This window comes from Clarias gariepinus, chromosome 10, assembly GCF_024256425.1.
Source record: "Clarias gariepinus isolate MV-2021 ecotype Netherlands chromosome 10, CGAR_prim_01v2, whole genome shotgun sequence".
In the NCBI taxonomy this organism is placed as follows: Eukaryota; Metazoa; Chordata; class Actinopteri; order Siluriformes; family Clariidae; genus Clarias; species Clarias gariepinus.
This window is the reverse complement of record NC_071109.1, coordinates 19,907,713-19,923,601: the sequence shown is the minus strand read 5'-3', so window position 1 is coordinate 19,923,601 and position 15,889 is coordinate 19,907,713. Positions and strand designations below refer to the sequence as shown.

General features: G+C 36.4%; 1 protein-coding gene across 1 annotated transcript; it reads right to left on the bottom strand.

Moving 5' to 3' along the window:
• Nucleotides 1-864: 864 nt before the first annotated feature.
• On the bottom strand, nt 865-15,667 carry micu3b (mitochondrial calcium uptake family, member 3b). The gene is made up of 14 exons (XM_053506085.1): nt 15,425-15,667; nt 14,004-14,148; nt 12,366-12,397; nt 12,178-12,256; nt 9,496-9,543; nt 9,306-9,388; nt 9,151-9,222; nt 8,951-8,992; nt 7,069-7,164; nt 6,196-6,287; nt 5,746-5,917; nt 3,932-4,040; nt 3,642-3,799; nt 865-2,302 (listed from the first exon to the last, which is right to left on the bottom strand). Exons 1-14 carry the CDS (start codon nt 15,665-15,667, stop codon nt 2,234-2,236), a joined length of 1,440 nt encoding a protein of 479 aa, XP_053362060.1. The 3' UTR covers nt 865-2,233.
• Nucleotides 15,668-15,889: the final 222 nt, after the last annotated feature.

Below are 15,889 nucleotides of genomic sequence, written 5' to 3'. Positions count from 1 at the left end.
CTGTTCAGAGTAAAATCTTGCTCCTGTTTCCTGCCAGTAATGATTTTAAGGCTTTTCTTCTGAATAACATTCTGGGTTGACATTTTAACTGTGTGCTTTGAGTTTGCCCTAGCCTAGTGTATTCTGTTTGCTGAGATCCTGCCCTGGCTGTCTTTAACTCTGGGTTTGAGTTACCTTCACTCTTTTGGTTGTCTGTTTTGTTCCTTTTAATAAGAGTGCACTTGGGTACAAACTTTGCACATCTCCTGACAAGTGTTAGTTTAAGTGTGTTATAGTGAACAGACAGTAGATTGTCATTGTCAGATAATCATCATTTAAATGATATACATGTGGCCAATTTACAGACTTATGTTCAGTCTTGGACTCTACATCATTGGTCTGCAGGGCTGTAGTTAGATATTAAGCTTTTGGTATAATTCATTCTGAAGCCCTAAAGGTATAACAATGAATTGAGAAGCAGGAAAGCCTTGGATTAAAGTTTGGTCAATTTAAACCTAAGTGTAGGGAAAAAATACTGTAACTATTTATTCATATCAGTCTTTTTTAAAAAGATGTGATCTTACTTTCAAAAACAAACATGCCAACTTTAAGCACAAATACTATTAATCATAGCAGATAAATAAAGCAGAAAGAAATTAAAATAAAAAATGTAATTGCACTCAGTTGTTTTTAGTTGTTAATTACCCTAAATTATGTTTCAGCCTACATTAGTAAAACACATGTAGGTGAAAACTATCACAACCTACAGCAAGATAATTAGCAACCACAACATAACAAAAATTAAACACATGCACACTGTATAGTGTAGGTTATTTATTCAGTCTAATGGATATTTTATTGTGTTTTTACATTTTTTGTGTTTTCAGAGAGCCCCACTTTACAAAAGAGAGACATAGGCTAATACAGATATATCAGTGCTGGTTAGCTTTTAAAAATATATCTGTTGATTTCATCATTTGGAGTTGCCACCTCCACGAGGATTGGGACACTGTCCTGACGATTTAAATATAACCTGATAATAGAAGTTTGTAAAATGATCTCTGAGCAATCCTGATTGAACATGTGGTTCTGGCTAGAAGAATAGGTATTTTGCTGAGGATGGCTTACAAAAACTAACTATATTCAAATGCACAGAAGGATAAGCTTGTATGTGTATGGGAGATTATAATATTAAGGTCATGATGAGTCAGGGCGTATATTAGACGCTCATACAAAATACATTCAGATAGGGCTATGCATTGTCATTGAAGTATTAAATGCATCTGAAATTTTACCTTTGTAGATCATACCTTTAAAGATTTTTAAAATATTACACATCATCATAAATGTTAACTTCAGAAAATAGTTGAAAAGAATTTTAATATAAATTTAATAAGTCCTCACATAATATTAAAGACTACATAGAAAAATATAGTCATAAACCCACTATGAATTTGTCTTGGTTGTTTAGTGAAGGCATAGTGCATTGCTGCATAAGGCTTCAAGAGAAAAATACTGTATAGGTGAAACTTAAGTTATAAAACGTATAAAATATTTGAAAATCTTTCCATTTTTTTTTCCAAATCAAAGTATGTATAATTTATATGTTTGATTTTGTTCCCATTAGATGTTAAAGGGCTCTGCAAGCATGTCAGTGGAAAGGTATAATTCCTGGAGGTACTAAGCATAATCCGATTCAATGGCTTATCATATACTGTAAAGGTACTCTGAGTGTAGGTTTTAGTCTTATGGCTATTGCTCTGAAAGGAACGATACACAAGGAATTTTACTACTTTACATATAAGTATTTACAGCCATTAATATTACATAATGGTAACTAGATATAGTCTAATTTTAATCTTATTGGTAACTAGCTATAGTAAAATTTAAATTACACAGTTTCTAATGTTACAGCTAACATCCTGCAATTAATGTCAATATGCAAAGACAGAAACTAATTTCTTTCTAAATCCTAACTTTATATTAATACCTTGCTTTAACAGTTCCCCTGAGTCTGGCTGGTATCTAGTATCTGTTAACTGACCAGTGCATTAATATTACAAAGTAATATAATGCTAGGCAAAGCCTTGGTCAAATGCACTGTGCTTTCATCCTGTGTATTTTGTGGGAAAAAAAGACAATATTACTAATTTCACTGAGAATAGCTATAAATAGTTAAAATGATAATAACAATAAATGTTATAAAGGTAATATTAAGGCTATATACTGTACAGTATTTGCCTTTTTGCCAAAATTATTTTCCAGACAGCTCTTTCTTCATACAGGCCTTAAAGGAGGTGAACCTCTCCTCTCCTCGATATCCCTAGAAGTAAAAGAAAAATGGAAATAAGATAGTATCAGTGTGATGGAACCCTATACCAAAATTATGAAAGTGAAGAAAGACTACGGGGAAATAAAAATAAGAATGCATGTGTGTGTGTAAAAAGAAAGAAGACAAAGGGGTTAAAGTTAAATAGAACAGAAGTCCTAGTCATAAGGTCATTGAGTGCAACATTTTATATATACATATGAGCCACAATCCTTCAGCTAAGGCCACTAGATGGCAGAAACTATTCAGGTAAATGGTCATCCACAGTATTACATACAGGTCTACCCACATGTCACCACACTAAAAGATACATTCACACATATTGATTTGGTCAAGGATTTTGAGGGATTTAATCCAAAAATTTCCTAAAAATGAATACAAAAGAACTAGTGAACCACCCATCTTTACATTTTTCAGGCACTAAACTCATTTTCATTCTTCAGGGCCTCCTTCTCTTTTTAATACATTAACTAAGTACTGTGAGGATTAGACAAAATATCTCTTTATGCATGGATGGGTTTGCCAGAGTAAAATGCGATTCTGTTTTGAATTAGACTTAGACCACCACATCCAGTTCCTAGCTTAGCACTTGCATTGATTTCCACTTTCACTTGTGGAAAGCAATAGTGTGATTCCTCTAGAGGAATTAGTTGTTATATAGATTATTCAATACTAATAGCAATAACATAAGTATCACAAATGAACAGAGTAAGAGTAAGAAAATGTTTAAAATCCGTTCAAAGTGCAGAGCAGCTCTAGGTGCTCAATGTGACTAGCTCAAGGCTTAGGCACTAGCTCTCTGGGTTTTAAACACGGTGTTGGCCCAGTGGCTAGGGAAACGTTTCGGAGTTTCAATCCCAGTACTGCCAAGCTGCGACTGCTTGGTCCTTGAGGAAGACCCTTAATACTCATCTGCTCAGCTCAATTGTAAGTCACTCTAAATAACATTGTTTGCAAAATGTTTTAAATATATGCATGGCAGCTTGTTAAATGAATGATCAGAATATAAAGTGACACAGATTTACAACAACAGAATCTATGCTCCTGCATTGAAAGCTGAATACCTTCTATATTGACTGGAGCCTCAGACAGGAACCAAATAAACCCATACATAATAACTTATTAACTAACAAAACTCTGCCCTTTCAGTCTGTATCACATCAGCGTTCTGTTTTACAGAATCTACTTGTTTGATTTCCTTTACATGGACATTTTTCCTTCAGATTGATTAGGGGTTTATAACCCTGCTGTCACCCAGGCTGCTGTAAAAGGAAGATAAACAGTGTTTAAACAGCCCCAGCTGTGGAGGGGCTGACCCTCTCGTCCCATTTACCCAGGAGCCTCGATGCAGGCGGTCCTTCATTATGCCAATGAACTCCTTGTAGCTAAGTTGGTCATCATGATCCACATCAAAAATCCTGAAGACTGTTTTCACAAGGTGTTGGGAGAGTTTTAATCCGGTGGCAACGTATACTGCACGTGCAAACTCATCTGTGCATAAAATAAGATGTAATATGTTTCAGTAAATAACACCTCTTAAAAGGCTTGGCTTTAGGAAAAGGGCAACAAAGAGTATAAAGACAACTGGATATATATTGGCATACTGATTTTTCTTTTTTTTACCTTGTCCAATTGGCCGACTTGCATAGTTGTACATTTGCATGGCGATGGCAAAGTCTTCTAAGTTATTGAGGAACTGAAAGAATGACCTGAACTCCTCAAAAGTGATTCCCTGCAAGAACCAATAAATGATACCATGACACAATTATAATCAAATGTTCTGTTAAAAACATTTACACAGGTTCGGAGTCCAAATATGATTACAAATACAGTACAGATTTAATTTACTTTTTTTAAAATCTGTAAAAAAATAAAAACTAAGGTATCTTAAAAATTGCATCAAGAAAAAAGACATTCTACATAAACTTTTAAGATTAAGGCACTCTCTCAGGGAGAAAGCTCATAAAAATAATGACTCTCCAAAGAATGTCTCAACCCTGAGAATGATGTTTCTGATAACAAATATAGAGCTCTGACTAACACATTATCTATACCAGACTTAACTCTCTTCATCAGAGGGAAACCTTAAGTATCTAAGGGACCTTGAAGCTGTCAGACAGATAACAGATCCAAAGGCAGGAAATAACTTAGTCAAACAGTCAAAGTATAACCACCCAGGTCCTGTTCCAGGCCTATGATTTGAGCTGTCAGCACTTGGTTTTAAGGTCAAGCAGTCTGTAGATTTTTTCCCCCAAAGAAGATTAACCTGATTCTCACATAAACAAAAACAAAGGACTCTATCCAAAACACCTCAGGACTGGTGGATTACAAGCCTACCAGTCTATTGAATTCCATTCATCCATTCTCACTCACTAGGACTTTTTTCTTTCTGCAGTGCCATTCTTATGTCTGTTTTACAAATGATCTAATGAGTAACATGTGACGCTTGGTTGTTGTCATAAGTGGAACTGCATGAAATATCACTTAACGTGGTGATAACACAGGCTTCATCATCAATGCACATCCACCAACAGCCACCTCATTAGGTCAAAAAATGTTTTATGCACAGGTGGGATTTAACTGAAAGCAATCTAAAACAGGATTGTATTTTTTATTAGGATCGTGTTAACATCCCAGCTGAGTCCAATTGATTTCTGCTGTGTAATTTAGGCTCACTCATGAAAAGCAATGGAGCAGTTTCTCTGGAGGGGAAAAGCTCTGCACAAAATGTATCCCTGGCCAATAAGCATCATCAATATGGTAATACAAAAGAACACATTGGGGGAATGTTTATTTACTACTGCAAAATTTTAAATGTGTTTTTATGGCTATTTATCCAGGTAAAACTGGGTTTAGCTGGTTACAGCAGATCACTAGATCCATATGTATATTTTATGTGGCATAGGCTTTCCACTGGATACCCTTCTTGGTACTGGCACATGAAGTGCACTGACTCCTACAGCCTCTTAGTGGCTGAGGCTGGTTCCCTGACCAGTGATCAGACCTGAGTTGTGGCAGTAAAAGTGCCACATGCTAGTCAGTACGTCACCAAGGAACTTTTTAATATCTATTTGATAAAAAAGCAAATGTGTTCTGACAAAATAAACAACCCCTTGAGTGTTTGCATAAAGATATCCGACAGTCATTAAATACGGACAGTGATATTCATACTTTAAAGTAATGTTACACTTTACTTACAATTATTATTATTATTATTATTATTATTATTTTGCCAGTATTTAGATTGCAGACATAGTAAAAAGGGAAAAAAAAGTAGCTGTATTGTAATCTATCTCCAGGTTTAGCACCCATCACCCGACCTTCAAAAAGCAAAGCTTCCCACTGCAGACATGAGAGACATTTAAAGCATGCTGGTCAAAAGGTCACTCTGCTTTGGTGAGCAACACTGTGTTAGATGGGAAAAGCAGAGCCTTTACCTTCTCATCAGGTATGCTCTGATGCACATTCTCCAGATAGCTGCTGATGTTGTCCACCGTGGTGTATCGCAGAAGAATCCGAGCAAAGTCCTCCTCGCTGATGGTGGTCATACCTTTAGAATAGGCAAGGAACTCAATCTCAAGTACCTCTGTCTGCAGGTTGTCCATGAATCTGCCGAGAGTGGAAGATATAGACGCAATGCTGAATGAGACTCTGATATAGGCTGGGTCGAATTGCTTCTGACATAATTTAGTGTGACACATACAATCCATTAATTTAGAGATGCTTAAGAAATATAATGGCCACGAAAACGGTAACAAAATGGATGTATGGAGAACAGAGAAATATATTATTCAGCACAATGTATTCAATTAACCTACAAAGTTGTTGATTTGTCTTTTTTACAGAACACCAAAAGCAATATAATACTAAAGTATTTAGCATTTTACCTGTAGAAATCCTCAAAGTTCAGTTCAGTTTTTCCCTTTTTTCCAAAGAAATGCACCAACAGAGTTGTGTCAGCAATGTTCTCTTGTACATGCTATGAAGTGATAAGTAAACTGAATTACTCATTTTTAAACACAGAAGCTGTTGTATGACACAAAGAATCAATCACAATAAAACCATTACAAGTGATTCATCCATAAGATGTGTGCCTTTCTATAAAAACAACACAAAACTGGCGACCAGTACAGGTGCATATCATTATGCCAGCCAGTGCCTTACATCCTTGCTTTTAACTTTCTAGGGATTTAGTGTTGTGCGTATTTAATTAGTGAGAACTGGGTGGTTGTGGTTAGATTTTCTAATTTGTTTCTGTAAGAATGAAATAAAAAGTGGATTATCCATGCTAAAAAGCAAACAGGGTCTCATGCAAAAATAAGTGCACTTTAGTTATATCAGTGTTCTTTCCTTAAAAGTTGAAACAATTGTTGAGAATGTTGAGGCTTTCCCCTTAGAAGTCCCATTGCTGCAAAATATTCCAAAAACAAATGAAATACACTGTAACTGCATACACGGTGACTTTACTAGTGACTAGATTGCAAAGCTCTTAGCAAACAGTTTCATAAATCATTTAATTGATGTATTGAAACAGGAATTTTGTTCTATCCTGCGGCAATCAAAAAAATTATTTGGACTATTGCTTTTATTATTATTATTATTATTATTATTTTATTTATTTATTTATTTATTTTATTTTATTATTTTATTTTTTTATTTTTTTTATTGCAAAACCTTAAAATTGCATTTCACATTCAGCCAAGGTACTGATAATGTGAAGATATAGAATCAGCCAGAAAAGTGACAGAGGATGTGTGTACCTCCACCAGATCTGAAAAGAGGACTACTCTTGCACCATGCTTCAGCACATCCCAGAAGCTTCTCAGTTCAAAGTTTTGTTGCTCTTTTTTAAGAACCTGCATTAGAAGTACAGCTGTTAACACTTTAAAAAAGACATTCCCCAATAAATGACTGAAAAATGCACAGAAACGTTACAAATTCACAACCCTCCATGTGGAATTTATACAGGAGTAAATGGTTAAACCCCTGAAATATTGTATACAAGACAATATGTTTTTATTACCATGCAAACCATGCCATGCGAGTCATGCACATCCTCAAATACAGACAGAACACGACAAGTTTGCCAAGTTTATTGGCAATCGAAAAAAAATAATGTGAAGACAGCTCAAACCTTTGTAATTTTGTTTGTTTATTTTTGTTGTTGATGTTGTTTTTTTGTTGTTTCCCTTTTTTCAATTTGTCTTTAATAACAGGAATATCGCAAAGCTATAAGGAACTTACACACCTACAAATCCAGTTATTATGCTGAAATCGAATCAATGCTTCATTATAGCATGTTAACCATCAAGAAATACTACATACAGTTTGCACCATTGCCACTGGGGGTCCAAATACCATCCATGCTCTGTGTGCAGAAGATTTTATGTGTTCCCTGTGCTTGGTGGGTTTTCTCCAGGGGCTTTGGTTTCCTCCAATAGTCCAAATACATACGTTGTATAGGCTACTGTTTGATGCTTCTAAATTGCTTGTAGATTATTTTTAGAGTGTGTGTCCAGGGTGTTTTCCACCTCATGCCATGAGTTTCCAGCTAACCATACACAGGATAAGTGTCATGAGAAATGAATGAATTAATGAGTGTACTTAAAATTCATAGTTTTACTCATACTTTTGCAACAATTCCTGAAATGTCCATTTGAACTGTGCAGCAGCTTTTTTTATATATAAAAAGGCTCAATTATATAAAAAGTTGTCGCCATCATTTTTTATTCTTGTTGACTTACTCTAGATTATCTTCTTTTCCTTCCTTGGTATATTTAGACTGTAGGATTTCTTCGTACATGCACAAGTTCAGTCTGTAATGCAACAAGATTTCATGGACCACAATAATCCTTTACAAATGTTCTATTATGCCTATACTGTAAAATATAGGCTTCCCTGCCATACATTATAATTAACAGTAGACCTCACAGATAGCAATTAAGACTAATTCACCTTAGAAACACATTCAGAACACTTGAACAAAACCTTTAAAAAAATATTAGTTTTTCTAGTCTCTGCTGAGACTGGCTCCCACATCATTGTTAGCTGTGATTGGCACATGGCTCTTCATAGTCAGGCTATTACAAAAAGGTAATCTGAGCTTGAATACCACTTTTCAAATAACTGTAAAAATAAAACATGGGGGTCCAGGAGGAATGGTCTATCTTTGGGTGAGGGCCTTTTAAGCGAGATCTGGGCAACTACGCCTCAGCGAACATCACCTGACAGTAGACAAGTAACATAAATCATCTAGTCTCCTTTTGGTGCTGTCCCAGACAATGGAAACATGTTTCAGATTGCATTTGGGCCAGAATCCATTAGGACACATTGTCCTACCTTTCTAAGGCTGAGCAGTGTATAAGGGTCATTTCATTTGACTTTACCCAAACGTGACACAATGCATTGTAAAAGCCCATTTCTCTGTGCCTGTCAGGAAAGCTCCCTAATAGTGAAGCAGGCCCAGGTTTGTTTTACATGTCTGCCTCAGCCATTGTTCCTAGCACGAATATCACTCACATGCACAAATGTTCATGACTGGCATTTTTTAAATTTCATCATGCACTACACAGATCAACAGGCAGACAAATAAACAAGTCATGCAAAGCTTTACATGTTTTCCTCACATATTCAGATACATACAGGATGGTTGACAGAACCTTGAAATCCATACAGTTCCACATTCTTGAAGATGACATGCAGAACACAGAAAACGAGAACACACTTTGCCACACTGCATATTTTATACTGGCCTCTTCAGTTTGTAATATTGCTTTTAGGGTTAACAAGTTTCAGAATGGCAATGATTCATATCGAATAGAAGAATTTGCTGTTTCTCTTACCAGTTGTGATGAGCTGTCAGTCTCTCCACCTCTATCTTTTTTGTCATTTTTCTTACGAAATATTTCCTCGAGCTAAGAGAGAAACGTGTTTTATTTGACATTTGCTTACATGCACTGAGCCAGTTAGATAAGTATAAAGCCAAAGGAAAACATACCACCATAAACTCCCTTTTATCCACCATTTCATTGCCATCCGCATCAAACATGTTGAAAGCTATCTTAAATCCTGCCTGAGGCTCTGCATAAAAACAACAAAAAAAGATCTAACAAGGATGCAGAAAGGATACTATAATATTTAAACATTTAAAAATCTGTGCCAATCAAAGAATACTCATCTATACTCACTTGTCAAGATGCAAAGAAGAAATAGATATTCTGTATACGAGATTATTCCTGAGAAAACAGTATATACCAATTAAATGATACATTTTTGCCTTTTTAATCCCTAAACCTTCAATTACAATCAAGCTATCACATGACATTTCAAACAGAAAAAGATCCCTCCCTAGACCTTGATAACATCTAAGGGGGTTCACTTCTTAACTCCTAATTGGTGTTTTTTTCCTCGCACAAACAGAGACAGTTACTCTGGTAATCAGGGCTGGTCACAAACCCAAACAAAAGCAGCCCGAGTGCCTGGCTCCTGGGCCATCCTCTGTTTGTTTTCCTAGGTGTAAAACATTCTGAAGTGATCTGTCGCTGATTGGGGATGCTTGATGTGGGGTGTGTGTTCTTTTAGGCCTGCTAGGCCTTTTGTTGTGCAGAAAGCGAGAAAAGGAAGAGCAACTGTCAGGATTCAGTCAGGGAGAGACTTAAGGAAAATTGTTGTGAGCGTTGAAAGCATTCCCAAGCTTTTGTTTGCAGCCAGAGATAGTGACTCAAGCACAGATAGCTCAGGGTGACTGGTTTGAGTCTTGTGGGAAAGGATGTCAGTTTGCATAGCAAAGCGGTTAATAGACAACTGGCTGCAGGAGCATGTATAACAAAATCTAGTCCTAATACCCAATGAGGTATTTTCATTTTTAAACTTTATAAAACAGCATGAGATTAATATGATTAATCAAACTGCTGCAGTAGTTTGGTGAAATTCTTTTAAAAGACATATAAGCTTTGTTGAAAAATCTGACATGACTAAAGCAAGTGCTACTACGTCGTAAGACTGAAAAAGCTGTTGTTAGACTATTGGTATGTCATCATCCAGGGGCTCAAATACAACAGGCTTTATGCGCTTTTGTTATTACATCGTTTTACTAAGAAACGTTAGTGCAATGTGTTGAGTGCATTACTTTTTTCCAAAGTGGACTGTAGACCTGTTGTCTCAATCAGAATAAAATTTGAACATTCCTAATATTATTTGAGGAACTCATTTGTTATTTAATAGAAAACGTTCGATTCTATAAAAAATGGTTGTGTAGACTCCTCCTATCATATATTTTTTTCTATGCAAGCCAGCCACAATAAGACAAATGAAGAGCCATCAGAGTAACAACATAGGTTCGGGCCTGTTTTGTGTAAGAAGGTTAAACGGTTTTGCAGACATCCAGACAAAAGTCAGTTTCAGTCTTGCAGAAAGTAACTAAGCCCATATGCTTGAGCAGATGCAGTCAGAAATACAAACATGCTCAGAAATGATTCACACAAATGTCAGTGTGAGCAATGTAATCCAATGCCATTCTTAGAATTCATAGTATCGTCAGTGATGGGAAGCTGTCACAGGGACAAGTCTCAACACTGCAGATTTCAAACAGCTCTCCTTATCTTCCTTGCTTACAGATGGAGTAATCATCTTTAAGAATATATATAAAACTTGAGTCTAATGATGATCTATCTATCTATCTATACACCTCATTTACACACTATAAATTAGATATTTTTTCATATTAAATTTAATTAAATTTTGTAGATTAAATTAAAGAAATGCCAACACATGTTTTACTGAGACAGGCTGCAAACTACCTAAAGATACAATTTAAAAATTGCCTATTTATGTTACAACCATAACAGCAACTTCATTTTTTCTTTTGTCTGTTTCAAACTCTCAGCCTTCAGCATCATCAGTATATTAATTACTGGCCTGATCATCTGTCGTCATCACCTGTTTCTCACTGGTCCATGCCATAGGATCAATTGAATGACTCATAGGTCACTATGTGACTTAACAAACAAAAAAAACATTCCTCTGAAATTGGTCAGGTACAGGGACTGGACTGGACTGAAAATTAGTGCCAAAAAACTTGCTAATGCTAAAGTCATCCAAAATATGCAATAACCTTTGAACAGGTGCTGTAAATTTGCAATTTCTAAGGCTGGTAACTCGAAATGAACTTCTGTTTAGCAGCAGAGGTAAGTTTTGGTGTTAAAAAATTGTATTGTTCTAGAATGTAGAAACTAAATCCAAACTTTTGACTGGTACCATACGGTATATACGGTATATAGAAAATCAGTAGCCTTGGGTAAACTTTTGCAGCATCTCAATAGACTTGGTGTTAGACCACAGTATTAGAACCATGCAATCGGACCTGACAACAGTGACTGCTTTAGTTCTCATTCAGATGTCTGTAATTACTAAACTAGTTTATTGTAACAAGCTAGTGACTGATTTACTGTTGTAGTACCACTGCTCTCTTCACCTGATCTACAACCTCTACATTCTGTCCTGGTTCAGTTACTAAGATCAGCAGTTTGCAGCAGTTCAAATACAAAACACTTGTCTTTGTTTTGCAAACCTTGCAAAGCATAAATTATAAATGTGTACTTCTGACTGCAGCTTGCTACTGGCTTGCTTTAATCCATATGCTTCCTTTTCTCGGGAAAACCACACCTGGTAAGTAACAGATCTAATTTCTTTTATAAAATGTCCCTACTGAGACTGCTTCTCCAGCTCACAAGGATCAAGTACAAATCTTTCATTTTACCTATCAACACAAGGTGACAACCCAGACCCTCAGGTAGTCTGGCAACTAAATGTAAAAGTAAATATCCGTAGGAGTACAAAAATATTTGCTTGTTAATGTTGTGAATTCTCACCTTTTTCATTTAAGTTCCTGAACAGCCTGGATGACCCTTTCCAAACAGGAGGTGTATCTGAGAGAATCTTGTCTAATTCCTTAAAAGAGTAAACTTTTCAATTTAAAAAGTGAACATTTAAAGAATTTTCAGAAAATTAAGCCTCATTCAAAAAATCATAAAAATATTTTGATTTCTTTAAATCATACCTGTTTTGTCAGGGCTCGCCAAAATCTTTTTTCTAGGATTTAATTAATAATACACTTTTAGATATCACACAAATTAATAACACAGTATGCCAACATGGTTTAATCAATGTAATAGATTATTAAAATACATGGTAAATTGTGGTATAATAGTAGTCTAGCTAAAATTATTACAAGACATACACATAATCCAGGGTAGTGCTCTTGCTTTATAACACTTTTATAAAATAAATAAATATATAGATAAATAAGGAGGAAGGGATAGCAATGACTTGTTGTTGAGATCCAGCCAAGGGGTCATAAAATGTCCATGCATTTTTCCTCTCTCAGCACTGCAACTATAATCATGAAGCTTTTCTCCATGCAAATGCAAAATCTCTACTGACCATGCACTAAAATGCAGGTGTACCTACAATTGTTTTCTGCTTCTCACAGCAATCTGGCCCTGAATCTATTAAAAGAATATTGCACATGGCCCATAAACACAAACCGATTTTACTGTACAAATATTAAGTGTAGTGCATAAGAAAACACTAAATTTAAGCACGAATTAAAGTAAAATTTGGATCTTATGCATAATCAAATTATTTCATGCTTAGTGGTTCTCTGCATAGGCTTTCACAAACATGCAAAGTTATAGCACACTCAAACAGCCTTTATAGCCATGGCATAAAACCATAAATACCATAATGCCTTTTGCTGAGCATGTGCCATTAAAAATAATGTGGCTGACATAGTGAAGCAATGTGTGCCCTTTATATTAGAGTTCAGATTTTATTCCTGTCTGGACATACCAGGCACTTTCAGTCAAAAAGATAACAGGAACATACTCACAGGGTGAAACCACATACGCAGTTTCAAACTACCATTGGCCCATTTCTAAACAGGCCTGAAGAAAGCTCCAAAGCTATAGCTTACACCAACCTAGCCAACAACTCACCAAAAGCAGTTTTGAAACCACACACACACACACCTTTGATTCAGCCCCAAGCCAGGGCCAAAGAGTCTGGTTTTCCTTTAACCACAGAAATAAGACTAGAGAAAGCCAGTGGCTTTCTATTATTCCAATGTGGTTTAAACCCACGGTATGAAAGAAATAATCAGGGTGGAGCCTTAAGTGGAGTGAAAATATCCTAGGTATAAACTTTCTTCCAATATTATAAAAAAAATGCCACTGTATAATAGCCTCTGACAATAGTGTATAATAACATTGGTACAATAGGGTTTCTAAATAAATGTAACTAAGATCCAAACCACCAACCACACCTGTCTTGATATGAACTTCCACCACAGGTAGGTGACATCAGAAAGATGCCTTACAGCTCAAATACATTTGGGAATGGTTTTCAGGATTTTTTTTCTCATTCCTGTTTGAGATAGTGATCTGCATGCAGGTATTATGACTTCATAGACAATGACCAGTCATAGCTTCCTTTATAGCATCAACTGGGTGGTTTGCTTGTATGTAAAACATCCAACTGATGCCTATGTCAATCTCAGTTTCACGCAGTCCATAAGACAAATAATGATTTATGTTCATCCACTGGTTTTCAATTAATTGACAGCTTTAAATGCTTAGCTTTAAGAGAACGAACTACTGCATTGTGTGGTTAGTGCATACAGTATGTGTTTAATGCTTACTCTTTGGCTCACTCATGGTAACCGACTCAATGAAGTCCAGTGGTGTCATGTAAAGCTGCCCTTCATACTCCACTGAACTAAACAGACGAAACCTGTGCTCATGAGCTGACATGGCAATGTCTTCTTCATCAGCAGATATCTTGGTCTACAATAAGAAAAACACATCTTAAAAAATATTGATATCAAAATAAAGGAACCATTAAACATGGAGTTAAATCACAGGGGTTTATAAGTATTTTGTCATTATTGCACATTTATATGAATTAAAAATGCAAGCATTGTAATAAAGGGTTATAAATCAAGGTTAGGACAAAAGCCAGGATTAAAGTTCATATGGATTCTAATAATTCTTATTATTTGGATTCATATTCATGTCAAATTTATTGCAAAATGCTGATCCGTTTTAAATGTTTATTCCTTTACACTGAGACTTAGCTTACAAGGACAGAGTTGATGTTTTTCCCAGGTGGCATGCAGCCAGGCCCACTGGGCACTAGGCAAACACCATAAGAAGGTGTGCCTATGCTACTTATTACCCACATCATATGTCAGCTTTCCTGCCAAGGCTTAGTGTTCTTTTACCTCAGCCCTGAATTCCAGTATCTCAATCCACAAGTTAAGGTTATGTCCATTGCCCTCCTCCCCACCCACCTCGAGATAAGAGACCAAAGAAATAAACGAGCACAGTGTAAGAGCAATTGAACAGGAGACTGAGCCAATCCTGTATAGCTTAATGATCTAACAAACCAGTGGTGCTACAAAGAAATAAACCAGTTCGCACTAGAACCTTCAAGAACAGGTTCCTACCCAAAATAATCATGCTTTGATAATTTAGTTTTGTTAGCTCCTTATTAAATATTACTAAAACTTAAAACAGTGCCTATCATACCACCCCATGACAAAGTAATGCTGCCTCACCATAACCAACTGAAATCCATTTCAGAAAATATTTTACTCAGTGGAGGAAGTAAATAATCATTGGCAGATTTAAATCTTCTGACTGAAGAATCTCGTTTTGCTGTAGGGTTGACCTTAAGCAGTCTTCCATGCAGACATTCAAAGAACCACTAAGGTTATTGCATTTATCCATGTTTTCAATGAGCAAATACACCTTGATGTGTATATTTAAGCGGGAATTATTTACCGCCCATACTAACGTACATTTAAACTGATTATGCTTGCAGGCAACATCTTATGCATGAGTAGGAAGTGTTTCCTTCGCTGTGCACATCCTATTCGAGGGTGGAGATTTCGATTTTAAAAATCCGATTTCCTTGTTTTCAGCACCCCTGTACAGTGGAGAGCGTCATTGACCCAAGTCCCGAGGGACCGGCTTGTTTACGCGATCACACTATCATGAGCTTGTAAAGAGCAATGTGTAATAAATAAACACAGCATTGTAACGATTTAGTAAACCGTACCTTTTCTCTAGCAAACACAACCGGGAGTGGGTGCGACATCCTCGTTGTGTGAGCTTCTTTCACGCGGCATTTTTGACACACAGCTATTCCTCCTACCGCGATGCAAAGCCCTGTAACAACCTGCCGCATGGAGATTTTCCATTTTGGCGATTGGGCTGTGCTCACATGAACGCCTGCGCCGTTTTTACAAGCGGTGATGGTGTTTACTATCGTGCTAAACCGGCGTGCGGCCGCCGCCATCATTACAGTTCTACCGTTATAGAGCGGAGACTCCTCGCGAGATGTGCGCGGCTTCAGCCCAGGCCAATCAATCACGCTCATCTGCGCTTCATTTGCACTATAGCCTCATTTACTTAAATGATGGATGCAAAGGATGCACTTCTCAGGATTGTATTCAAAACTTGTGCTCTGTCTGTGGATTTATTGTAGTTTGAGATTATGTGACTTTTTTATATTGCTTTTTAC

What these genes read in the sequence shown, in the direction of transcription:
- micu3b (XM_053506085.1), bottom strand. Translation starts at nt 15,667, where the DNA reads ATGATGGCGGCGGCCGCACGCCGGTTTAGCACGATAGTAAACACCATC. An exon ending in GGCGAGCCCTGACAAAACAG is followed by an intron (nt 12,257 to 12,365) that starts GTATGATTTAAA and finishes TACTCTTTTAAG; the next exon opens with GAATTAGACAAGATTCTCTC. An exon ending in AACTTTGAGGATTTCTACAG is followed by an intron (nt 5,918 to 6,195) that starts GTAAAATGCTAA and finishes CACTCTCGGCAG; the next exon opens with ATTCATGGACAACCTGCAGA.